The sequence below is a fragment of the Pseudophryne corroboree genome, chromosome 7 (genome assembly GCF_028390025.1).
Source record: "Pseudophryne corroboree isolate aPseCor3 chromosome 7, aPseCor3.hap2, whole genome shotgun sequence".
NCBI classification, from domain to species: Eukaryota; Metazoa; Chordata; class Amphibia; order Anura; family Myobatrachidae; genus Pseudophryne; species Pseudophryne corroboree.
Window position 1 is genome coordinate 4,968,544 of NC_086450.1, and position 26,081 is coordinate 4,994,624.

Sequence of the window (26,081 nt, forward strand, 5' to 3'; positions counted from 1 at the left end):
TGTTTTATAATGTGTAATGGGCATTACAGTGTGTTGTATAATGTGTAATGGGCATTACAGTGTGTTGTATAATGTGTAATGGGCATTACAGTGTGTTGTATAATGTGTAATGGGCATTACAGTGTGTTGTATAATGTGTAATGGGCATTACAGTGTGTTTTATAATGTGTAATGGGCATTACAGTGTGTTGTATAATGTGTAATGGGCATTACAGTGTGTTGTATAATGTGTAATGGGCATTACAGTGTGTTGTATAATGTGTAATGGGCATTACAGTGTGTTGTATAATGTGTAATGGGCATTACAGTGTGTTGTATAATGTGTAATGGGCATTACAGTGTGTTTTATAATGTGTAATGGGCATTACAGTGTGTTGTATAATGTGTAATGGGCATTACAGTGTGTTGTATAATGTGTAATGGGCATTACAGTGTGTTGTATAATGTGTAATGGGCATTACAGTGTGTTGTATAATGTGTAATGGGCATTACAGTGTGTTTTATAATGTGTAATGGGCATTACAGTGTGTTGTATAATGTGTAATGGGCATTACAGTGTGTTGTATAATGTGTAATGGGCATTAGTCACTGGTTAATGCCCATTATCAAATCGGCTTCTATGGTCCCAGGGTTCTCATCACGTGTATATACAACTGTAACTGTGATGACATACACTCTCTGCGTCTAATACCCCTTTCTCTTTCAATATTCAAAATAGACGTAAGAAATAGATGACAAAGATCTACTTATAGGGTGCCTTTTTGTATATGTTATATTTTCCATGCGAGAAAGCGATTTTGCATTATAGTAGTTTCTCTGTAAGCGTTATTATGTAGCCAATAAATATATATATATATATATATATATATATGTGTGTGTGTGTGTGAAACTACTATTGCTGATTGTATATACTTTGTGTCGCTGAACATTGGGGGTCATTCCAAGTTGATCACACGCTGACGATTTTCGCATCACAGCGATCAGGTTACTACTGCGCATGCGTATGCACCGCAATGCGCACGCACGTTGTACGGGTACAAACAGCATTGTTGCTGTGCAATGCTTCTAGTGACGATTCCATTCGCACAGCCGTTCGCAAGGGATTGACAGAAAGAGGGCGCTTATGGGTGTCAACTGACCATTTTCTGGGAGCGGTAGAAGAACTGCGCTGCAAATATGATCAGTCAGTCCAGGAAGGGGTCCATTGCGGATCGTACGATAGCTAGATCGTGAGGTGCAAAAGCACATTTAGATCTATCGTACGCTGGAGAGCTGTCGGGGGGGGGGGGGGGGGGGGTTTGGGTGAAAGGTAGGGGTCGGGAGATGACTCGCATCTAATGTCCTAATGTGTGGCCAGCATTAGTTTCACCATGCGTCTTCTGCCATATGATGCAAATATGAACAGTGAATAAGGGTCCTAATTCAGCATGGGTTGTACAACCATTTTCTCTAACATGCGAGGGGATGCCCAGCAAAGGTCAAGTCTGCCCCGCATGCCTGCCCCCCCCCCCCCCCCCCAACATGCAAAGGCAGATGGCTACCCGCTATGTTTTGGTTCACAGCTGTTGCATATGATGTTGCGCCACCATGGTCCGTCACGCAAACGGTCTGGACATGAATGCGTTGTTCATACTGTGCCCCCCAAACACCACAACACCGCTCCCTAAATGCTGTGTTGACGACCTCTCCCACCCGCGAACGCCTAAGCCTATCAACTAGGCAGAAGCGTTTGCATATGTGAGATGCCATTGCATCTCATTGTGGGCCTAATTCAGACCTGATCGCTAGCAGGCGATTTTTGCAGCGCTGCGATCAGATAGTCGCCGCCTACAGGGGGAGTGTATTTTAGCTGTGCAAGTGTGTGATCACATGTGTAGCCGAGCTGTACAAACAGATCCTGTGCAGTCTCTGCGCAGCCCAGGACTTACTCAGCCGCTGCGATCACATCAGCCTGTCCGGGACCGGAACTGACGTCAGACACCCGCCCTGCAAACGCTTGGACACGCCTGCGTTTTTACAGACACTCCCTGAAATGTTCAGTTGATACCCACAAATGCCCTCTTCCTGTCAATCTCCTTGCGATTGCCCATGCGAACGGATTCGTCGCACAAACCCATCGCTGAGCGGCGATCCACTTTGTACCCGTGCGACGTGCCGGTGCATTGTGGTGCATACGCATGTGCAGTTTGGACCTGAGCGCCCGCTGTGTGAAAACGCCCAGCAGCGATCAGGTCTGAATTACTTCCTATATGTGCATGCGCAGTGCGGCTTCTGTGCGTGCGCACACTCCAGAAGGGCTTCAGCATCCGAATGCATTGTAGATGCTTTCCATACTGAATTAGGCCCTAGGACACATCTGCAAATTTGCCCATTTTTTCCTGTCTAGAAAACACTAATTGTTGATAACAGAAAATACAAAAAGCGAGCAGTAAAGACAACACTCGTTAGATGTTTCACAAAGTGCTGTTTTTGCTTAATGTTGAGTAGAAAACATGAACTCATCAGTCTGGCTTCCTGCCTGGTACGGGGAAGGGCTGAATGAACACCTATAGTAACTGCTCGGGTGAAGACAGAGGCGGAGGCAGGTATAGGAAACAATGAGGGAACCACATCTTAAAGTCACATTGGGGTCTGAAAGTAAGGGTGAAACATGCTTCCTGCCGTCGCCCGTTGTCCTTCTGCACAAATGATGAATAAATGAAGACTTGAGTCCGTTTGAATAAAGTGTAGATTTGGACTCTTTCCAGAATTTTCACAGGCATTTTGCGTTACATCCTTCTGCTTAATGCAGCCATGGCTCAGTGGATGATCCTGTCTGTAGGTCTCATCATGCTCATTGAATGCATAGGTAAGGCCAATAATAGTAAATGTTTGTTTAGTAGTTACCACTTACCACTGTACAGCAAAAATATCAAAACGTGATTAATTTACAATACAAATGAGAAAATTGTATGCACGGTTCTTTCATGTTTGGGTTGACTGGTAGATATAAAACATGGATTGGATTATTTTACTATGAATGGTATCTGTAGCTACAGCTAGTACTGTAACTTACTCTGTTCTAATATGTGCTGTCTAGCAGGTGCCTTTGTGGTGCCTCCCTATATAGCAGGTGCCTTTGTGGTGCCTCCCTATATAGCAGGTGCCTTTGTGGTGCCTCCCTATATAGCAGGTGCCTTTGTGGTGCCTCCCTATATAGCAGGTGCTTTTGTGTTGCCTCCCTATGTAGCAGGTGCTTTGTGGTGCCTCCCTATATAGCAGGTGCCTTTGTGGTGCCTCCCTATGTAGCAGGTGTCTTTGTGGTGCCTCCCTACCTAGCTGGTGGCTTTGTGGTGCCTCTCTATGTAGCAAGTGCTTTTGTGGTGCCTCCCTGCCTAGCTAGTGGCTTTATGGTGCCTCCCTACGTAGCTGGTGGCTTTGTGGTGTCTCCCTACCTAGCTGGTGGCTATGTAGTGACTCCCTACCTAGCAGTGGCTTTGTGGTGCCTCCCTACCTTGCTAGTAGTTTTTCCGTGCCTACCTACCATACTTGTGGCTTTGTGGTGCCTCCCTACCTAGCTGGTGGCTTTATGGTGCCTCCCTACCTAGCAGTTGGCTTTTTGATGCCTCCTTACCTAGCTGGTGGCTTTATGGTGCCTCTCTACCTTGCTTGTGGCTTTGTGGTGTCTCCCTTCCTAGCTGGTGGCTATTTTGTGCCTCCCTACCTAGCTAGTGGCTATGTGGTCACTCCTTACCTAGCTGGTGGCTTTGTGGTGCGTCCTTACCTAGATGATGGCTTTGTGGTACCTCCCTACCTAGCTGGTGGCTTTTTAGTGCCTCCTTACCTAGCTGGTGGCTTTATGGTGCCTGCCTCCCTACCTAGCTGGTGGCTTTGTGATGTCTCCCTACCTAGCTGGTGGCTATTTGGTGCCTCCCTACCTAGCTGGCTTTTTGGTGCCTCCCTACCTAGCTGATGGCTTTTTGGTACCTCTCTACCTAGCTGGTGGCTTTGTGGTGCCTCCCTACCTAGCTGGTGGTTTTGTGGTGCCTCCCTACCAAGCTGGTGGCTATGTGGTGTCTCCCTACATAGCTGGTGGCTATGTGGCGACTCCCTACCTAGCTGGTGGCTTTGTGATGCCTCCCTACCTAGCTGGAGACTTTGTGGTGCCTCCCTACCTAGCTGGGGGCTGGCTATGTGGTACTTCCTCACCTAGCTGGTGGCTTTGTGATGCCTCCCTACCTAGCTGGAGACTTTGTGGTGCCTCCCTACCTAGCTGGGGCTATGTGGTACTTCCTCACCTAGCTGGTGGCTTTATGGTGCCTGCCTCCCTACCTAGATGGTGGCTTTGTGGTGTTTCCCTACCTAAATGGTGGCTTTTTGGTGCCTCCCTACCTAGCTGGCTTTTTGGTGCCTCCCTACCCAGCTGATGGCTTTTTGGTACCTCCCTACCTAGCTGGTAGCTTTGTGGTGCCTCCCTACCTAGCTGGTGGCTATGTGGTGTCTCCCTACCTAGCTGGTGGCTATGTGGTCTCTCCCTACATAGCTGGTGTCTATGTGGTGACTCCCTACCTAGCTGGTGGCTTTGTGATGCCTCCCTACCTAGCTGGAGACTGTGTGGTGCCTCCCTACCTAGCTGGGGCTATGTGGTACTTCCTCACCTAGCTAGTGGCTTTTCTGGTGCCTCCCTGTCTAGCTGGTGGCTTTGTGGTGCCTCCTTGCCTAGCTGGAGACTTTGTGTTGCCTCCCTATCTAGCTGGTGGCTTTGTGGTGCCTCCTTGCCGAGCTGGTGGCTTTTTGGTGCCTTCCTACCTAGCTGGTAGCTATGTGGTGCCCCCTACAAAGCTGGTGGCTTTTTGGTGCCCCCCTATCTAGCTGGTGGCTTTTTGGTGCCTCCCTACCTTTCTGGTGGCTTTGTGGTGCCTCCCTACCTAGCTAGTGGCTATGTGGTGCCTCCTTATCTAGCTGGTGGATTTTTGGTGCCTCCCTACCTTTCTGGTGGCTATGTGGTGTGTCATTCTTGTCCAAATTATCTGCTGCAGATATTTAATAAAAACCGTCTTGATGGAATTGGGGCTTTTTTAGCCTGTGTAAATTTTGTGGGTAATTATTTTATGTTTAATTAATAATCTGAAAATTTTGAGTTTTCATTCTGAGGCTTACTTCACACAGATAAACTATAATAATGATTAGGTTTAAAAGAAGACGTCTGTGAATTTACAATAAGTGAATCGGCAGTAACATCCCTATTGTCCTGCTGCATCAGGCTTCTCAGCAGCTTCTCTCTAGCACAAGGGCAATTCACATCTGCAAGAATGCTGCAAAATAGTGACAGAACAACATGGCTGCCCCCTGAGGCGTGCTGTTTGCAGGGCTCGGGGGTATCTGTAGTCTCCTGAGCTGATACATATGAGCTGCAGGTTTCAGATGACAAGTAGAGGAAAGTAATTGCTGTATTATACGTTGCAAATCATCGGAACCATCAATCTAGTGGTGAGAATTCTGTGCTGTATGCAGAGGCGTATCTAGGGTAGGGCGAGTGGGGCACGTGCCCTAGGCGCCTTGGCAGGCCCAGGAGAGGGTGGCGCTGCCGGCGGCCAGGGCATCATGCCCCACTCGCCCCCGTCAACCCGAAATGTGAGGGGAGGAGAGCGCAGCGTCTCTCCCACCCCTCACTGCCGCTGCCAGCAGCGCTGCTGTGTCCGGTCTCTGGCGTTAGCCAATCAGAGCTTGCGGACCGGCTCCTGATTGGCTGCCGGTCTGCGAGCTCTGATTGGCTAGCGAACCGGCACCAGACAGCCGCCGGAGACCTGGAGCGGTGAGGGGAGGGAGAGGCGCTGCGCTCTCCTCCCCTCACATAACAACAAGCGGCCGGGAAGTGACCGGGGGGGGGGGGGGGGGCGGCGGCACAGTGGGGCATGTATCTGGCACCAAATGGGGCATGTAACTGGCACTGAGTGGGGCCTGGCACTGTGGGGCATGTAACTGGCACTGTGGGGCATGTATCTGGCACTGTGGGGCATGTAACTGGCACTGTTGGGCAATGTAACTGGCACTGTGGGGCATGTATCTTGCACAGCGGGGCAATGTATCTGGCACTGTGGGGCAATGTAACTGGCACTGTGGGGCAATGTAACTGGCACTGTGGGGCAATGTAACTGGCACTGTGGGGCATGTAACTGGCACTGTGGGGCATATAACTGGCACTGTTGGGCAATGTAACTGGCACTGTGGGGGAATGTAACTGGCACTGTGGGGCATGTATCTTGCACAGTGGGGCAATGTATCTGGCACTGTGGGGCAATGCAACTGGCACTGTGAGGCAATGTAACTGGCACTGTGGGGCAATGTAACTGGCACTGTGGGGCAATGTATCCGGCACTGTGGGGCAATGTATCCGGCACCGTGAGGCATGTATCCGGCACTGTGGGTATGTATCCGGCACTGTGGGGCAATGTAACTGGCACTGTGGGGCATGTATCTGGCACTGTGGGGCAATGTATCTGGCACTGTGGGGCATTGTATCTGGCACTGTGGGGCAATGTAACTGGCACTGTGGCCCATTTTCAGTGGCCACACCCCTTCTGGAGCGTGGCCACACCCCTTCGGCACGCGCACATGCTTCTTTTTGTGTGTGTGTTTTTTTGGGGGGGGGCGCCATTTTCCATCTTGCCCTGGGCTCCGAAAACCCTAGCTACGCCTCTGGCTGTATGGGAGCGGTCTATTGTCTTATCTGTTCTTAACGTTACTATGAAATATAGCTTTCTTTTCAGACCATTCTGATTAGCTACAGATGGATCCTCGCTCATCTAGCCTTCTATGCTGCACCTAGGTGCACCAAGGTTTATTAGCATAAGCCTTTCATCTATTGTTCTCAGCTGCAATACAATACAGAGAGAACAATACAGCAGGGGAGTAAATCATTACAGCAGGGGATTAAGGGGGTCATTCTGACCCGTTCGCATGCAGCGGTTTCTCGCTGCGGTGCGAACGGGCGCGGAATGCGCATGCGCGGTGGCCGCATTGCGCATGCGTGACGCTGCGCGGCGACAGGGTTCGCCGGGTTACGATGCGTCCAAAGAACAAAGCGGTCGCAGAGCGGACCGCTAAGAAGATTGACAGGAAGGAGGCGGTCCTGGGCGTCTCCACAGCGTTGGCAGCCGTTTTCAGGGAGTGGATCGAAAAACGCAGGCGTGTCCAGACCAATGGAGGGCGGATGTCTGACGTCAGAAGCAGCTTCAGCATCGCAGGGAGCGTCGCACAGGGTAAGTAGGTACAGGGCTGGTCAAGTTGTGCTTGAAATTTTTTTAGCTTAGCAGGACTGCACAAGCGATCGCAACCCTGCTAAGCTAACATACACCCCCCATAGGAGTGGACTATTGATCGCAGCAGCAGCTAAAAGTTGCTGGCTGCGATCAACTCGGAATGACCACCACAGTCCGACTGCCCAGTCCCACTTACTCCTATTAAAGGGATAGATGAGCAGGGCTCCATCTGTATATGAGCAGAATTTCTTCACACAATACTTTATATAGTTCTAGCTGAGTACACGGTGTGTGTGTGGGGGGAGTCACCAGTAGCCCTAATCCCCAGCTTTCCTTCCTGTTCAGATTTATAATCACTTTTATATTGTGAGATGGGTGTAACGTTTTCCTTCTGTTATCAGTCAGTTATTTCAGGTAATTAAAGTTAAATCCATCCAGTGTAAAGCCCAGAACAGGCTCCCTGTGACAACCTTCTGCCCAGTACACACCAACCGGGGGTCCGACCAGGACCTCAACCCTTTAATATATCTTCTTGGACGCAGTGTTATCACTCTGAAGTTTTCATCCAAATCCATCTAGTGGAAGGCCCAGAACAGGCTCCCTGGATCAACGTTCTGCCTGGTGAACACTAACAGGAGATCCAACCAGGACCCCAATCCCCCTAGTATGTCTTCTGGGAGACAATATTACTACTCTGTGAAGTTTTTAAACTGGCTCCCTGGGTCAGTGTTCTGTCCCGCATATTACGCCGCAAGGTACCCTATCCCCAGAGCCAGCCCTAGGCATAGGCAAACTAGCCAAAATGCCTAGGGCATTTGGTATGCCCAGGGGCACAAGCAGGTTCTCCTGATTGAAATGATATGCGGCATGCCTATATTCTGTGTGTGACTGTGGCTGTATCTGCATATGAAATGCTATGTTACAGTGTATTCCTGGAAAGCATGCCGCAAATCATTTTAATCAGCAGAAGCTAGGCACATAGTAATGCAAATAAGACGTATTTTCATCAAATAAAGGCGCCCGACGTTAGCAGAGCTGCCAGCTGACTCACGCCAGGCATCTCCTAGTGTATGGCATATTGAGGCAAGATGTATGAGGACACAACTGTGTCCAAGCAGAGGCAGAGGTCACAGTGTTAGCGGCCATGTGAGTGCTGAGTGCGGGTGGGTTGGTTGTGCAGTAGTGATCGGCATATGTGTAAGGGACACTATGTGTGTCATGTGTATAAGTGCACTAATAATGTGCGGCATATGTGTAAGGGACACTATGTGTGTCATGTGTATAAATGCACTAATAATGTGCGGCATATGTGTAAGGGACACTATGTGTGTCATGTGTATAAATGCATTAATAATGTGCGGCATATGTGTAAGGGACACTATGTGTGTCATGTGTATAAATGCATTAATAATGTGCGGCATATGTGTAAGGGACATTATGTGTGTCATTATGTGTGTCACTGGCCTAGACTGAGGGTGTTGTGAACTCGGGGATTCTTCCGATGGTTGGGAAGAGGAACCACAACTGGGCTGGAAAAGGGAAGGCCTGATATAGGACTTCCTCATACAGGATGCTGACAGTGGAGTTTGATAAAATATTGAATAGCTTTATTGCAGGGAAAAACAACTTAAAGTCAAATGCCAAAAAGGGATAAATGAGGAAAATGTCCAGACCCACTGAAGGGTTTTGTGAGCAGTATTAGAGATGCTGGTAACTGAAGAAACTGTGGATGATGTTTAAAAGTCACTGATAACTTGAGGAACTTATAAATGATGATTGAAGGCACAGATGGATAAAGAACTTGTGAGCGGAGACTGAGAGGCTGATGATGTGAAGAACTAAAGTGCAGGGGTTTTAGACGCTGTTGATTTGTAGAACTTGAGAACGGTGACTGAGACGCTGATGATGTGAAGAACTGAAGTGCAGGGGTTTTAGACGCTGTTGATTTGTAGAACTTGAGAACGGTGACTGAGACGCTGATGATGTGAGGAACTGAAGTGCAGGGGTTTTAGACGCTGTTGATTTGTAGAACTTGAGAACGGTGATTCAGGCCCGCAGTCACGCTGATTGCTAGGAGCACGGGTGACTGAACGCAGAGAGATATTCCGGCCGCTGAATACACTGAAACCGGTGCAGCGAACTGGCAGCTGGAAATGCCGGAGACACTGGAGTACAACTGCAGAGATCCTTGCCGGGAACAAGAGCACTGGCATCTACGTCAGGGAAAGACGATACTCAGGCACTGAAGCTCTGTCCGGCGTCTGACTTTGAATCTCCCGCCAGCGCTGGATTGGCGGAGCAGTCTGATGACGTCACCTGCCCCCCGTCCACGTGATGCCGGGTGTCATGGCGGCGCCCATGCCTCGGAGAACCGCCGGGAGCCGCGCCAACCAGACGCCGGAGCCCGTGGCCCACCAAAGGCAGAGGCCGCAACACCGACCAGCAGGCACGCAGGGGTAAGCGCGGCGAACGCCGCCTCTGGTGTGTGACAGTACCCCCTCCTCCAGGAGTGGCCCCTGGACACTTTCCAGGTTTTGTTGGATGTCTGGAATGAAACATCTGCACCAGTCGGGGAGCCGTAACTTCAGTAGCCTTGACCCAGCTCCTTTCCTCGGGGCCAAAACCTTTCCATTCCACCAAATACTGTAGATTCTTGTGAAGATAGCGAGAATCAAGAATAGCTTTGATCTCAAAGTCCGTACCCTCTTCAGCCTCTGCAGAGGTTGGCCTTGGGGACTTGGAATGAAACCGGTTCAAAACAAGAGGACGAAGAAGAGAGACATGGAAGGAACTTGGTATCCGGAGATGGGAAGGCAATCCCAATTTGCAGGCAACCGGATTCAAGACTTGTAACACGGGATAAGGACCAATGAACCTTGGAGCGAACTTCATAGTGGGCACCTTTAAACGGAGATTGCGGGTAGAGAGCCATACCCTGTCACCAACCTTGTATTGAGGAGCTGCCCGTCGCTTCCTATCCGCAAAGAACTTATAGCAACCGGAAACTCTCTTGAGGTTGGCATGAACTCGACTCCAGATTTGACTGAAATGCCGGAGAGAAGAGGCTGCAGCAGGAACTTCTTCTGGAGGACAAATGGGTAATTCCGGAACTTGGGGATGAAATCCGTAATTAAATGAAAAATGGAGACTCACCAGTCGAGGAGTGATATAGATGGTTATGGGCGAACTCGGCCCAAGGCAACAACTCCACCCAATTATCTTGTGAAGGGGAGAGGTAAACACGGAGAAAAGTCTCTAAATCTTGATTGACGCGTTCAGTTTGCCCATTGGTCTGTGGATGGTAAGCAGATGAAAGCTTGAGTTTTATTTGTAGAGCCGTGCAGAGGGCTCTCCAGAATCTTGCCGTAAACTGTACCCCTCGATCCGAGACTATTTCCAGAGGTAACCCGTGCAGGCAGAAGTGTTCCCGAATGAATAGCAAAGCCAACTTAGAAGCTGATGGTTATCCGGTCAACGGAACAAAATGTGCCATCTTAGAGTACCGGTCAATAATCACCCAGACGGTGTTATGACCCTTAGAGAGAGGTAGTTCAGTAACAAAGTCCATAGAGATATGAGTCCAAGGCCTCTTAGGAATGGACAATGGGTGCAACAATCCCGCAGGAGGCAGACGAAGAATTTTGTGCTGAGCACATTGAGGACACGAGTTGACATACTCTTGAACATCCTTCTTCATAGTGTCCCACCAGTAGGATCTTCGTAGAAATTCCCACATCTTTTGAACTCCCGGATGGCCAGAAAACTTGGAAATGTGAGCCCCTGCAACAATCTTGGTCGAAATTTAGCTGGCACAGACATTCTTCCAGGAGGAGGACCCAACGCAGTGGGAGCCGCAGAAATAGAGACAGGACTGAGGATCAACGCCTTTTCAACGGAATTCTCCTCATCCGAAGCCATTAAGGAACGGGATAGGGCATCCGCCTTGGTGTTAAGAGTTCCAGCCCGGTACTTAATGACAAACGAAAATCGGGCAAAGAAGAGCGCCCATCTTGCTTGACGGGGATTCAAGCACTGGGCCGTCTTGAGATACAGTAAATTCTTGTGATCCGTGAAGATCGTAAGTAGGTGTTTAGCACCTTCCAAAAGATATCTCCATTCTTCTAAGGCAGATTTTATTGCCAACAGCTCTTTATCTCCAATGGTGTAATTTAATTCAGCAGGGGAGAACTTGCGAGAATGGAAACCACATGGATGTAACTTCCCATCTGGAGCGTACTGCTAAAGTACGGCACCTATGCTTACCGTAGAAGCATCAACCTCCAGAAAGAATGGTTTTAGAAAGTCTGGTTGCTGAAGTACCGAAGCGGACATAAAGGCTGCCTTCAACTGGGCGAACGCTGCTACAGCTTCAGAGGACCAATGGCTTGGGTCGGCCCCTTTCTTGGTAAGGGCAGTAATAGGCGCCACAATAGTAGAGAAACCCCTTATGAATTTCCGGTAGTAATTTGCGAACCCTAGAAATCGTTGCACTGCTTTCAAGGAAAGAGGCTGAGTCCAGTCCCGAATGGCAGAAAGTTTCTCTGGATCCATACGCAACTCTGTACCTGAAATAATGTAGCCTAGAAATGGAATAGAGGGGACCTCAAAGGTGCACTTTGAAATCTTGCCGTAAAGATGGTTCTCTCGCAACCGAAGGAGTACCTCCTTAACTTGTATTCTGTGCTCAGTGAGATTCTTCGAAAATATCAGGATGTCATCCAAATATACCACCACATTTAGGTATAACATGTCCCGAAAGACTTCATTAATGAATCCCTGGAAAACGGCGGGGGCGTTGCTGAGGCCAAACGGCATTACCAGGTACTCATAATGCCCGTCCCTAGTATTGATGGCCGTCTTCCATTCGTCCCCTTGTCGGATACATATTAAGTTATAAGCTCCCCTTAAATCGAGCTTAGTGAAGACTCGAGCTCCGCGAACTCTATCAAAAAGCTCCGTGTTGAGCGGCAGAGGATACTTATTCTTAATGGTGACTTCATTTAGACCACGATAATCGACACATGGCCTCAGGCCTCCATCTTTTTTCTTCACAAAGAAGAAGCCTGCTCCCGCTGGGGAAGTGGAGGGGCGGATGAATCCCTTCTGCAGATTAGACCTGATATATTCTGACATGGCTTGAGTCTCAGGTACTGACAAAGGATAGGTACGACCTCGAGGTGGCATTTTCCCCGGAATGAGCTCAATAGGACAGTCCCAGGGTCTATGCGGTGGTAACTTATCGGCCGCCTGTTCCGAGAAGACATCTGTAAATTCCTGATAAGTCTCTGGAATAAGCTCTACGTCCGACTTGGACGATGCACGAAGCGGGTAGACAGGAGTAAGACAATTCGAGTGACAGAATGGACTCCAAGAAATTATCTGTGTCGACCTCCAGTCGACATGAGGATTGTGAAGCTTGAGCCAGGGAAGACCAAGGACGAGGTCGTGTGACATCTCCTGAATCACAAGGAACTCCAGATGTTCTTGGTGCAAAGCTCCCACTTGCAGCTTGATTGGCACAGTACGACTTGTAATCAGAGCATTAGGAATTTGGGTACCATTAATAGCAGTTATCGTAATAGGTCGTTTGACCGACTGTAACTTCAAACCCAGATTCTGGGCGCAGGAAAGGGAAATAAAATTCCCCGCAGCTCCTGAGTCCAACAGTGCCTTAACGGTTTTGACTTCGGACTCAGAGAACAGAGATACAGAAAGTAGACAGTCCACTGCCGGAGAAGATTGAGAAACAACCCCTAGCTTGACTTCTTCAGAACAAGCTAGGACTGCCCGTTTCCTGGGCGAGACTTGCAAGACTTGAGGAAATGATCCGCGGCTCCACAGTAGAGGCAAAGCCCACCCTCACGCCGACGCTGACGCTCTTCTGGGGACAGCCGAGACCGATTAATCTGCATGGGTTCGTCTGGACTGGAATTAACTGTTTGCTTAGAAGGAAGAGATCGGAGTCTCAACCGGTCTAACCGACTACGTTCAACACCTCGTTCCTGCATACGAAGATCCACCTTTACACAGAGTGAGATCAACTGTTCCAAGGAATCTGGCAGATCTCTAGTAATCAATTCATCTTTTAAACGATCCGAGAGCCCGTTCCAAAAAGCAGCCCGAAGGGCATCATTATTCCAGCTCAGTTCAGAAGCTATAGTTTGAAAGTGAATTACATACTGTCCCACTGTACGAGAGCCTTGTCGAACTCGGAGCAAGTCAGCTGAGGCAGCAGTCGTCCGGCCAGGCTCATCAAAGATCCTTCGGAACGACGTGATGAAGTTGGTATAACTAGAAACTAACGGATCGGAACGCTCCCACAGCGGTGACACCCACTCCAACGCTGAACCCTCAAGCAAAGAGATAATGTATGCCACTTTAGACCGATCAGTAGGGAAGTTATGTGAGAGGAGTTCGAAATGTACCTCACACTGATTGTAGAATCCACGGCAATTTTTCGGATTCCCGTTATAACGAGGAGGAGTGGGAAGCTGAAGGCGTGACCTGTTTCCAGACAAGGAGGGAACATTGCCAGAGACAACCACTGGAGCGGATACTGGAAGTGAAGCTGGAACCGCTGAAGCCAGCGAAGTCTGGATTTGATCCAGCCGGCCAGATAACTCCTGGAGATAATGCATCACCTGATTCTGTGCTGCTTCCCGACTCTGTACTCGGGAAACCAGGTCCTGCATGGCGCTTGCCTCTGGGTTCCGATTCCCCGGGTCCATGTGGCCTGAGTATACTGTCACTGGCCTAGACTGAGGGTGTTGTGAACTCGGGGATTCTTCCGATGGTTGGGAAGAGGAACCACAGCTGGTCTGGAAAAGGGAAGGCCTGATATAGGACTTCCTCATACAGGATGCTGACAGTGGAGTTTGATGAAATATTGAATAGCTTTATTGCAGGGAAAAACAACTTAAAGTCAAATGCCAAAAAGGGATAAATGAGGAAAATGTCCAGACCCACTGAAGGGTTTTGTGAGCAGTATTAGAGATGCTGGTAACTGAAGAAACTGTGGATGATGTTTAAAAGTCACTGATAACTTGAGGAACTTATAAATGATGATTGAAGGCACAGATGGATAAAGAACTTGTGAGCGGTGACAGAAACGCTGATGATGTGAGGAACTGAAGTGCAGGGGTTTAAGACGCTGTTGATTTGTAGAACTTGAGAACGGTGACTGAGACGCTGATGATGTGAAGAACTGAAGTGCAGGGGTTTTAGACGCTGTTGATTTGTAGAACTTGAGAACGGTGACTGAGACGCTGATGATGTGAGGAACTGAAGTGCAGGGGTTTTAGACGCTGTTGATTTGTAGAACTTGAGAACGGTGACTGAGACGCTGATGATGTGAGGAACTGAAGTGCAGGGGTTTTAGACGCTGTTGATTTGTAGAACTTGAGAACGGTGACTGAGACGCTGATGATGTGAAGAACTGAAGTGCAGGGGTTTTAGACGCTGTTGATTTGTAGAACTTGAGAACGGTGATTCAGGCCCGCAGTCACGTTGATTCCTAGGAGCACGGGTGACTGAACGCAGAGAGATATTCCGGCCGCTAAATACACTGAAACCGGTGCAGCGAACTGGCAGCTGGAAATGCCGGAGACACTGGAGTACAACTGCAGAGATCCTTGCCGGGAACAAGAGCACTGGCATCTACGTCAGGGAAAGACGATACTCAGGCACTGAAGCTCTGTCCGGCGTCTGAGTTTGAATCTCCCGCCAGCGCTGGATTGGCGGAGCAGTCTGATGACGTCACCTGCCCCCCGTCCACGTGATGCCGGGTGTCATGGCGGCGCCCATGCCCCGGAGAACCGCCGGGAGCCGCGCCAACCAGACGCCGGAGCCCGTGGCCCACCAAAGGCAGAGGCCGCAACACTGACCAGCAGGCACGCAGGGGTAAGCGCGGCGAACGCCGCCTCTGGTGTGTGACAATGTGTATAAGGGCATTAATAATGTGCGGCATGTGTGTAAGGGACATTATGTGTATAAGGGCATTAATAAAGGTTGCCATAATATGTGAGGCACATTATGTTTATAAGGACATTTAATAATGTGTGTCATATGTGTAAGGGGCATTACTGTGTTGTATTATGGCCCTCATTCCGAGTTGATCGCTAGCTGCTTTCGTTCGCAGCGCGGCGATTAGGTAAAAAAGCGGCATTTCTGCGCATGCGTATGGGGCGCAGCGCGCACGCGCGACGTACTTTCACAAAATCCGATGCAGTTTCACACAAGGTCTAGCGACGCTTTTCAGTCGCACTGCTGGCCACAGAGTGATTGACAGGAAGTGGGTGTTTCTGGGTGGTAACTGACCGTTTTCGGGGAGTGTGTGTAAAAACGCAGGCGTGTCGAATAAAATCGCAGGAGTGGCTGGGGAAATGTAGGCGTGGCTGGCCGAACGCAGGGCGTGTTTGTGACGTCAAAACAGGAACTAAACAGTCTGAAGTGATCGCAAGCTAGGAGTAGGTCTGGAGCTGCTCAGAAACTGCACAATCTTTTGTTGTAGCAGCGCTGCGATCCTTTCGTTCGCACTTCTGCTAAGCTAAGATACACTCCCAGAGGGTGGCGGCCTAGCGTGTGCAATGCTGCTAAAAGCAGCTAGCAAGCGAACAACTCGGAATGAGGGCCTATGTGTATAAATGCATTACTTATGTGTGTCATTATGTGTATAAGGTGCTCTACTGTGTGGCGTAATGTATAGAAAGGCACTACTATGTGATCTAATGTGAAGAAAGAGCAATATGGTGTGCTGTAATGTGAATAAGGAGCAATATGGTGTGGTGTAATGTGAATAAGGGGCACTACTGTGATTAGTAACGTATATAAGGTAAAGTGGTACTACTTTGTGATGTAATGTGAATAAGGAGCAATATGGTGTGGTGTAATGTGAATAAGGAGCAATATGGTGTGGTGTAATGTGAATAAGGAGCAATATGGTGTGGTGTAATGTGAATAAGGAGCAATATGGTGTGATGTAATGTGAATGAGGGGCACTTCTATGAGGAGTAATGTTTATAAGGTAAAGTGGTACTACTGTGTGATGTAATGTGAATAAGGAGCAATATGGTGTGGTGTAATGTGAATAAGGAGCAATATGGTGTGGTGTAATGTGAATGAGGAGCAATATGGTGTGGTGTAATGTGAATGAGGGGCACTTCTATGAGGAGTAATGTTTATAAGGTAAAGTGATACTACTGTGTGATGTAACGTGAATAAGGGACACTATCGCATGATAAAATGGGAATAAAGTTGCACTACTGTGTGGCGTAATTTGAATTAGGGGTACTATTGTGTTGCCATGCCACTTCCAAGCAAGAGCACACCCCTTTTTGCGCTGTGTGCCCTGTTCCTATTTAAAATATACTGTAGGGGGTAGGGACAAAAAAATTAGGAATGCTATGGGTGAGGGTGATGGTGTTGAGAAAGGGGTGCAGGGTCAGAGGCGTAACTAGTGGCGGTGCTAGGGGCACCAGCCAAAATCTTGCCTAGGGCATCATATTACTTAGGGCCGGCTCTGCCTATCCCTCCTAAAACATGCTCAGGGTCCAGGTGGAACACTTCACGTTGGTTTCATCCCAATCGGTGCAGGGGTGTCCGAATGCATAACCAGACAAACAGCCAGCCAGATGAATGTTATATACTGTATAAAATGTCTATTCAAACGCTTCTTTCCTCCTGATACAGTATATATGATATAGATACGTGAATACACAAAATGGAAGCTGGATGCCCGTTTGTCTCTTGTTCAGAAAATGAACTGTTGCGTTAAACGGGATTTTTATATGTTTGCAGAAACTGTGATTTTTAGTCAAAACAAAGACGTAAAAGCCGGCTGCGCAGTGCGTCATGAGACTGCGGTCAGCTAGTGTCCTGCAGAATAGGGGATTGTATCTTTGCAGAATAAAGAGAATAAAAGTGGGTGAGATGTAAAATATATTTTGACATTAAACAGTGATAATCACAAGATGTTGAGCTAATTTATTGTAAATCCCCCCCAAGGGGAGTATATGAATTAATGATACATTCTGATAAATGAATGTATATAAGATAAAATCAATGTGTCAATGTACAGTTCATGATATTCTTTTATCGTGAGCTCATGTGAACTTCACCTGCAATAAATCCACCAACGAGACTTCAATGTTCTTCAATCACTTTATACGGCGTCGGAGATAGTTATGTGTTCCTCCTCTGTGGGGAATATCCTATTAGCCCCAGTAAAACATTGGGTGCGGAAAACGTACGTTTTTCGCGATTTTTCCAGATGTTCCAACAATTTTTTTTTTACAGGCTATCCAGATTGATTGCCTGTAAAAAATAAAAATGCCCTTTCTTCCGAAAACACACAGGTTCAGTGAAACCTGTGTGTTTTCGGTAGAAACAAACCCGCTTTCGCATGAAACCGGGGCTGTTTCTGGGGATTTGACGCCGTGGGCCGGAAGCATCCCTCGGCGCGGTGACCCCTGGCAGAGAGGCCGGGGCAGCGCCGTATCCGCATCCCCCTCTCTCCACCACTCCCTGCAGCGGTCACATGACGCTGGAGCACCCATGTGACCTGGGGGAGCCTCAGTTTGGCTGTCCATGAGCTGATACTCTGGCACAATGGGGGTCATTTCGAGTTGATCGCTCGCTAGCAGTTTTTAGCAGTCGTGTAAACGCTATGCCGCCGCCCACTGGGGAGTGTATTTTAGCTTAGCAGAAGTGCGAACGCGTGTGCAGCCGAGCTCTGCAAAAACAGTTTGTGCAGTTTCTGAGTAGCTCTGAACCTACTCAGCGCTTGCGATCACTTCAGCCTATTCGCGTCCGGTTTTGACGTCATACACCCGCCCAGCGAATGCCCAGCCACGCCTGCGTTTTCCCAGCCACGCCTGTGTTTTCCCTGGCACGCCTGCGTTTTTGCAAACACTCCCTGAAAACGGTCAGTTGACACCCAGAAACGCCCCCTTCCTGTCAATCTTCTTGCGGCCGCCAGTGCGACTCAAAACTTCACTAGAACCTGAGCACAACCACAAAGAGCTTTGTACCCGTACGTCGCGTGTGCGCATTGTGGGGCATACGCATGCACAAAAATGCTGTTTTTTCACCTGATCGCTGCGCTGCGAAAATTGGCAAGCGAACGATCAACTCGGAATGACCCCCCATAGTCCCATACTTTAAAACCTCATATTTGACAATAAATATATATATTTTTAATAAATACAAAACCTTTGCACTAAATGACTCACTGAACTATCAAACCTTCAGCCTGTGTCCTCTGCTCTTTATATCTCACCAGCTATATGACTAAATATCACCCACAAATATACTTACACACATACCCAGTGAGAAGAGAAATGTGCGGTTGTCTGTTCCCCCGTATAGCTGACCGTGCTGCGCCGCTGAGGTTTTGGTTCATGCTTGTTACTTACAGTATGTCGGGTAGCGCTTGCTTTCCCTGAATGTCACTGATTTAGGATCCATTACTGAACACTCGCACATGTGACAAAGCTTATTGGGGAAGCTGGGTCAATAGTGTAACATTGGAATTCAGTCTGTAACCGTGGTGACAACATATATGATAATTAAAAACAACTAAAATGCACAACACCACGCTACATACATTTATAATGTCTATCTATGTTGTGCGTTCTCTCTCTCTCTCTCTCTCTCTCTCTATATATATATATACATAGAAACAGTCCACTGGTGTAGGATAACCAAATACTTCCCCCAGGCAGGAACCAGGCGGCACTCCACGGATTTTTGAAAATAGCAGCTTATTTATTTAAAGTGCAAAACAGTGCATCATAGTGAGCATAATTCCATCCCGACGTTTCAACGCCCGTAGGCGTTTTTTTCAAGGTGCTCAGAACAAGTGTAAAAACACAAAGTGTTTTACACTTGTTCTGAGCACCTTGAAAAAAACGCCTACGGGCGTTGAAACGCCGGGATGGAATTATGCTCACTATGATGCACTGTTTTGCACTTTAAATAAATAAGCTGCTATTTTCAAAAATCCGTGGAGTGCCGCCTGGTTCCTGCCTGGGGGAAGTATTTGGTTATCCTACACCAGTGGACTGTTTCTATGTATGCATTCATGGGATGGTACCCCGGTGGCTGATATATGAGTGAGTGCCTGCTACACCCTTCTTGTTATATATATATATATATACAGTATATATATATGTGTAATACCCCAAGGTTTATATTATAGGGTTAATGGTAAAAGTTATAAATTCATATAGTATATGGTAAGGAAAAATAAGAATTTACTCACCGGTAATTCTATTTCTCGTAGTCCGTAGTGGATGCTGGGAACTCCGTAAGACCATGGGGAATAGACGGGCTCCGCAGGAGACTGGGCACACTAAAAGAAAGATTAGGTACTATCTGGTGTGCACTGGCTCCTCCCTCTATGCCCCTCCTCCAGACCTCAGTTAAGGAAACTGTGCCCGGAAGAGCTGACATTACAAGGAAAGGATTTGGAATCCAGGGTAAGACTCATACCAGCCACACCAATTACACTGTACAACTTGTGATAACTATACCCAGTTAACAGTATGAACAAAAAACTGAGCCTCATTTAAAAGATGGCTCATAACAATAACCCTTAAGTTAAGCAATAACTATATACATGTATTGCAGAGAGTCCGCACTTGGGACGGGCTCCCAGCATCCACTACGGACTACGAGAAATAGAATTACCGGTGAGTAAATTCTTATTTTCTCTGACGTCCTAGTGGATGCTGGGAACTCCGTAAGGACCATGGAGATTATCACATACTTGGATGATCTCCTCATAAAAGCGAGATCAAGAGAGCAGTTGCTGGACAGCGTATCACCTTCTCTGGAAGTGAAACGGCAACACGACTGGATTCTATATATTCCAAAGTCGCAGTTGGTTCCTACAGCTCATCTGCCTCGCCTAGGCATGATCCTAGACACAGACCAGAAAAGGGTTTATCTCCCGATAGAGAGAGCTCAGGAGCTAGTGACACTGGTCAGGAATCTATTGAAAAACAAAACAGGTGTCAGTGCATCACTGCACTCGAGTCCTGGGAAGGATGGTGGCATCATACGAGGCCATCCCCTTCGGCTGGTTCCATGCAAGGACAATGTTCCTGTGGTCCTGCGCATGTGCAGGACCACAGGAACATGGCGCCCATGCTATGTTCCACGAAGACTTCTCCACTGCGCATGTACAGGACCCCAGGAAATTACTTTGGTTCTATGTATAATATTCTCTAGGGGTGCCAGTAATTTGACCCATATGTTTTGAAGATTATACTTTTTAAAAAATAATAAAATAAAACAACACTCCTGTAGGATAAAAGGTGAGCATTCATTCTTGAGTCATGGTGAGACTTGCGCTGCACGACAGATAGTTAGTTATGGACTTTTAAACGTCCTTATCGCACCTCATAGCGTCTTTTTTCGCATCGCAGGCGAACAAAATCGGAATTGTAGTGTACTGGGGGGTCACGGTTTGAACTTTTCTTGCTATAGTGACAGTGGGAATTTGCACGGTGTAGTGTGGTGGGATGCATGGCGCACCACAGTCATATCAGACCAGAGGCACCACAGTCATATCAGACAAGAGGCACCACAGTCATATCAGACCAGAGGCACCACAGTCATATCAGACAAGAGGCACCACAGTCATATCAGACCAGAGGCACCACTAGGGGGATGCAGAGGGTGCAAAGGTGTGACACAAAAATGCCGGCTCCTCCATAGTGGCAAGAAGCCATAGGCGTGTGCACGGGGGTTGCCTGGTGTGCACAGGCACCCTCTAATGTCCGGCACCCCCGCACACGTCAGGTCCGCAGCAGCCGCCCGCCGCCACATCTCTCACATCACAAGAAGTGTCGAGCGGGCAGTGCAAAACAGACTCCCCTGCCTCCCTCAGTCCCCGTGGAGGCAGTCGCATAACTTTCAGTGCTGACCTGTGCCTGGGTGGCCGTGGAGCGCCATCAGCGGCGCCCGCTCTAGTGACTGGTCGCTGGAATAATGCGTCATCCAGATTTGCGACACTGAGGAGCCAGAAGTTAGAACACAGTGCGGGTTAGGGAGCAGCCGTCTTGTATGCGGTGGCGGGTCTGACGGTTAGTTGGTGCTCGTCAGGCGGCATTGCTGCAGCAGCAGTACCCGGAAGCCTGGAAAAGGTACAAGGAGAATACTGACGGGGAATCCCAGGTCGACGTGCAGCTCTGCGGACCTGTATAAGCTGGCGACAGGAAGAGAGGATCATCCGAAGCCAGAGAACAGAGCCAGCAGTGAGGCAGGGAGCTATGCGGGAAGCCAGCACTGGGATCCGGTCTCTAAGTCGACAGTAACTAGGTCGACCACTATTGGTCGACAGTAACTAGGTCAACAGGGTTTCTAGGTCAACAGGGTCTCTAGGTCGACATGTTCTAGGTCGACAGGTCAAAAGGTCGACACAAGTTTTTCACGTTTATTCTTTTTTTGAACCTTTTCATACTTAACGATCCATGTGGACTATGATTGGAACGGTAATCTGTGCCGAGTGAATCGGTAGCAGAGCAAGGCACCTTGCCTGAAGCTCCGCGGTGCACTAATTGGGGTTCCCAGTCGCTCTACGAAGAAAACGACACCAAAAAAACTCATGTCGACCTTTTGTCCTGTCGACCTAGTTACTGTCAACCAATAGTGGTGGACCTAGACACTGTCGACCTAGTTACTATCTACCTTCCATACCACACCTGCCAGCACTACAGAAGATTACTGCAGGCAGGTACCGAGGATTGGGAGAGTGTTTGGCTCAGTGTCAAACTTGTGGCATAACGTGCGCTTTAGTGACTCTAGTGATAAGCTGTGTAAGGGAGAAGACGTGTCAGGGGGAAGAGCTGCGTGAGTGAGAAGACGTGTCAGGGGGAAGAGCTGCGTGAGGGAGAAGACGTGTCAGGGTGAAGAGCTGCGTGAGGGGGAAGAGCTGCGTGAGGGGGAAGAGCTGCGTGAGTGAGAAGACGTGTCAGGGGGAAGAGCTGCGTGAGGGAGAAGACGTGTCAGGGGGAAGAGCTGCGTGAGGTAGAAGACGTGTCAGGGGGAAGAGCTGTGTGAGGGAGAAGACTTGTCAGGGGGAAGAGCTGCGTGAGGGAGAAGACGTGTCAGGGGGAAGAGCTGCGTAAGGTAGAAGATGTGTCGGGGGGGGGGAAGAGCTGCGTGAGGGAGAAGACGTGTCAGGGAAGAGCTGCATGAGGTAGAAGACGTGCCAGGGGGAAGAGCTGCGTGAGTGAGAAGACGTGTCAGGGGGAAGAGCTGCGTGAGGTAGAAGATGTGTCGGGGGGAAGAGCTGCGTGAGGGAGAAGACGTGTCAGGGGGAAAAGCTGCGTGAGGGAGAAGACGTGTCAGGGGGAAGAGTTGCGTGAGGGAGAAGACGTGTCAGGGGGAAGAGCTGCGTGAGGTAGAAGACGTGTCAGGGGGAAGAGCTGCGTGAGGGAGAAGACGTGTCAGGGGGAAGAGCTGCGTGAGGGAGAAGACGTGTCAGGGGGAAGAGCTGCGTGAGGGAGAAGACGTGTCAGGGGGAAGAGCTGCGTGAGGGAGAAGACGTGTCAGGGGGAAGAGCTGCGTGAGGGAGAAGACGTGTCAGGGTGAAGAGCTGCGTGAGTGAGAAGACGTGTCAGGGGGAAGAGCCGCGTGAGGGAGAAGACGTGTCAGGGGGAAGAGCCGCGTGAGGGAGAAGACGTGTCAGGGGGAAGAGCCGCGTGAGGGAGAAGACGTGTCAGGGGGAAGAGCCGCGTGAGGGAGAAGACGTGTCAGGGGGAAGAGCCGCGTGAGGGAGAAGACGTGTCAGGGGGAAGAGCCGCGTGAGGGAGAAGACGTGTCAGGGGGAAGAGCCGCGTGAGGGAGAAGACGTGTCAGGGGGAAGAGCCGCGTGAGGGAGAAGACGTGTCAGGGGGAAGAGCCGCGTGAGGGAGAAGACGTGTCAGGGGGAAGAGCCGCGTGAGGGAGAAGACGTGTCAGGGGGAAGAGCCGCGTGAGGGAGAAGACGTGTCAGGGGGAAGAGCCGCGTGAGGGAGAAGACGTGTCAGGGGGAAGAGCCGCGTGAGGGAGAAGACGTGTCAGGGGGAAGAGCCGCGTGAGGGAGAAGACGTGTCAGGGGGAAGAGCCGCGTGAGGGAGAAGACGTGTCAGGGGGAAGAGCCGCGTGAGGGAGAAGACGTGTCAGGGGGAAGAGCCGCGTGAGGGAGAAGACGTGTCAGGGGGAAGAGCCGCGTGAGGGAGAAGACGTGTCAGGGGGAAGAGCCGCGTGAGGGAGAAGACGTGTCAGGGGGAAGAGCCGCGTGAGGGAGAAGACGTGTCAGGGGGAAGAGCCGCGTGAGGGAGAAGACGTGTCAGGGGGAAGAGCCGCGTGAGGGAGAAGACACGTCAGATGAAATCGGGCATTATCTCTCTAGTGTATGGGGCCCTTTACTTCTCCGACAGCGATTTTCAGTATCGGCCAAACCTATGTGCCCATCTGTACTACCCAACAGAACAGACTCTGTAATATGCACTAGCCAGGAAACATGGGGTTACAAAGCTGGTGGCTGAGTCCTCGGATGAAGGATATTTGCTGCGATTCCCCCATTCCAGCTGCGGCCACCGTAGGTTCTTAGGGGGGATGCGATGCTGTCAAATTTTCCAAGCTCCGGAATGTGAAGCGTTCCCGATCTAGGCCCCCACAGCTACTGCCATCTATGGGCCACACTTCTCAAACCTGGCCGGCAGTACTCTGCAATGGCTGCCGTGCGTGCTCAGTAGTCTGGCACTGTGAACACATTGCAGGGACGGGCTCCTTTCAGAGCACCTGTGTTTGCTGCTTCATACGTGTCGGCAGTGCAATCGCATCCTGCAAAGTGATTGTGGGCAGTAATATCGTGGCCAGATCACATTGCATATGTGATTATTGAGAAATGGGCCCCGGCGATGAACGGTCAGTGTATCTGCTTGTGTGTTTAACTCCGATAACATCCGGGTGTGGTATGGAAGGTGGATAGTAACTAAGTCGACAGTGTCTAGGTCGACCACTATTGGTCGACAGTAACTAGGTGGACAGGGTCTTTAGGCCGACATGGTCTAGGTCGACAGGTCAAAAGGTCGACATGAGTTGTTTTATGTATTTTTGGTGTTGTTTTCTTCGTAGAGTGACCGGGAACCTCAATTAGTGCACTGTGGAGCTTCGGGCAAGGTGCCTCGATCTGCTACCGCTTCGCTCGGCACAGATTACCATTCCAATCGTAGTCCACGTGGATTGTTAAATATGAAAAGGTTAAATAAAGAAAAAAATCGTGAAAAACTCATGTCGACCTTTCGACCTGTTGACCTAGAGACCCTGTCGACCTAATTACTGTTGACCAATAGCGGCAACCTAGAAGCCCTGTCGACCTAATTACTGTCGACCTAGAGACCTGATCCCATAACATCCTGTACATTCAGGGTAACGTACGAGTAAGACACTGACTTTATAATGAGAGAGACAGGAATCCACAGAGGAAGAGCCAGGTGCCCACTGCTGGGATACAGAATACCCGCTTATTGGGGGTCATTCCGAGTTGTTCGCTCGCTAGCAGATTTTAGCAGCATTGCACACGCTAGGCCGCCGCCCTCTGGGAGTGTATCTTAGCTTAGCAGAAGTGCGAACGAAAGATTAGCAGAACTGCTACTAAATAATTCTTTGCAGTTTCTGAGTAGCTCCAGACCTACTCCTAGACTGCGATCAGCCCAGTCCGTTTCGTTCCTGCTTTGACGTCACAAACACGCCCTGCGTTCGGCCAGCCACTCCCCCGTTTCTCCAGACACGCCAGCGTTTTTTCGCACACTCCCAGAAAATGGTCAGTTTCCGCCCAGAAATACCCACTTCCTGTCAATCACACTCCGATCACTTCAACGATGAAAATTCTTCTTTCGGACGTGAGTAAATCTATTAAGTTTTGTGCTAAATTACTTAGCACATGCGCACTGCGTACCATGCGCATGCGCATTTTCGCCTTAATCGCTCCGTTGCGAAAATCGTCAACGAGCGAACAACTCGGAATGACCCCCATTGCTATGACCGAATCCAAAAATCCGTTGCGAAAACACAAAGTGATTATAATTATGTCCCATCCTGTTGTGGAACAGCCTAAATGAGGAGATGCAGGTCCCTTTCACCTGGACTATAAGGATGCGAGTGTAAGTTAATTTGCCCCTTGCCGCCAGAACTCACACTTCACAATTGTTTTCCTGGTGCTTCTGTCTTATATCTTCTCTTCTTCTGGACCCTGGAGCCTCTTCTCTGAATCGTTGCTTTGGATCAATGGGAATCCCAGCAGGGAATAGAATATTTACAGGAAGAAAAAAAAATACCAAACCATAAAAGTTTGAAACCTTTCAATGCTGAAATTTATTTTCATTTAAAAAGTTGCAAATGTCTTATCTCTACTTTTACAAAACATCTCACATCGTTCTCTTGTTTACAGTTCAACTTTACACGTCGCCACAAAACCACATAGGAAAAACTAACTTCCCTATAAGATTGTTACTTTTATTTTCTGCACAAGTTCCTGAGCTGCACATCTGTCTGATAATCTCCGCTAACGTGGGTGACAGAGGAGTATATGGCTATAAGGAGCAGTATGGGCACAGGGGTCTGCCCGCTGAGGCAGTTATTATACCGTCATCTGCCGGTCAGGTCACATGGGTGACAGAGGAGTATACGGCTATAAGGGGCAGTATGGGCAAAGGGGTCTGCCCGCTGATGTAGTTATTGTACAGTCATCTGCCGGTCAGGTCACATGGGTGACAGAGGAGTGTATGGCTATAAGGGGCAGTATGGGCACAGGGGTCTGCCCGCTGAGGCAGTTATTATACCGTCATC

General features: G+C 49.2%; 1 protein-coding gene across 1 annotated transcript in view; it reads left to right on the forward strand.

Moving 5' to 3' along the window:
• Positions 1 to 2,568: 2,568 nt before the first annotated feature.
• The window catches only part of CD28 (CD28 molecule), a 149,208-nt gene continuing 125,695 nt past the window's right edge, over positions 2,569 to 26,081 (forward strand). Inside the window, exon 1 of the mRNA XM_063932651.1 lies at positions 2,569 to 2,848. Within this exon, the coding sequence (XP_063788721.1) occupies positions 2,794 to 2,848 (55 nt within the window). The 5' untranslated portion in view covers positions 2,569 to 2,793. The remainder of the gene's footprint in view (positions 2,849 to 26,081) is intronic.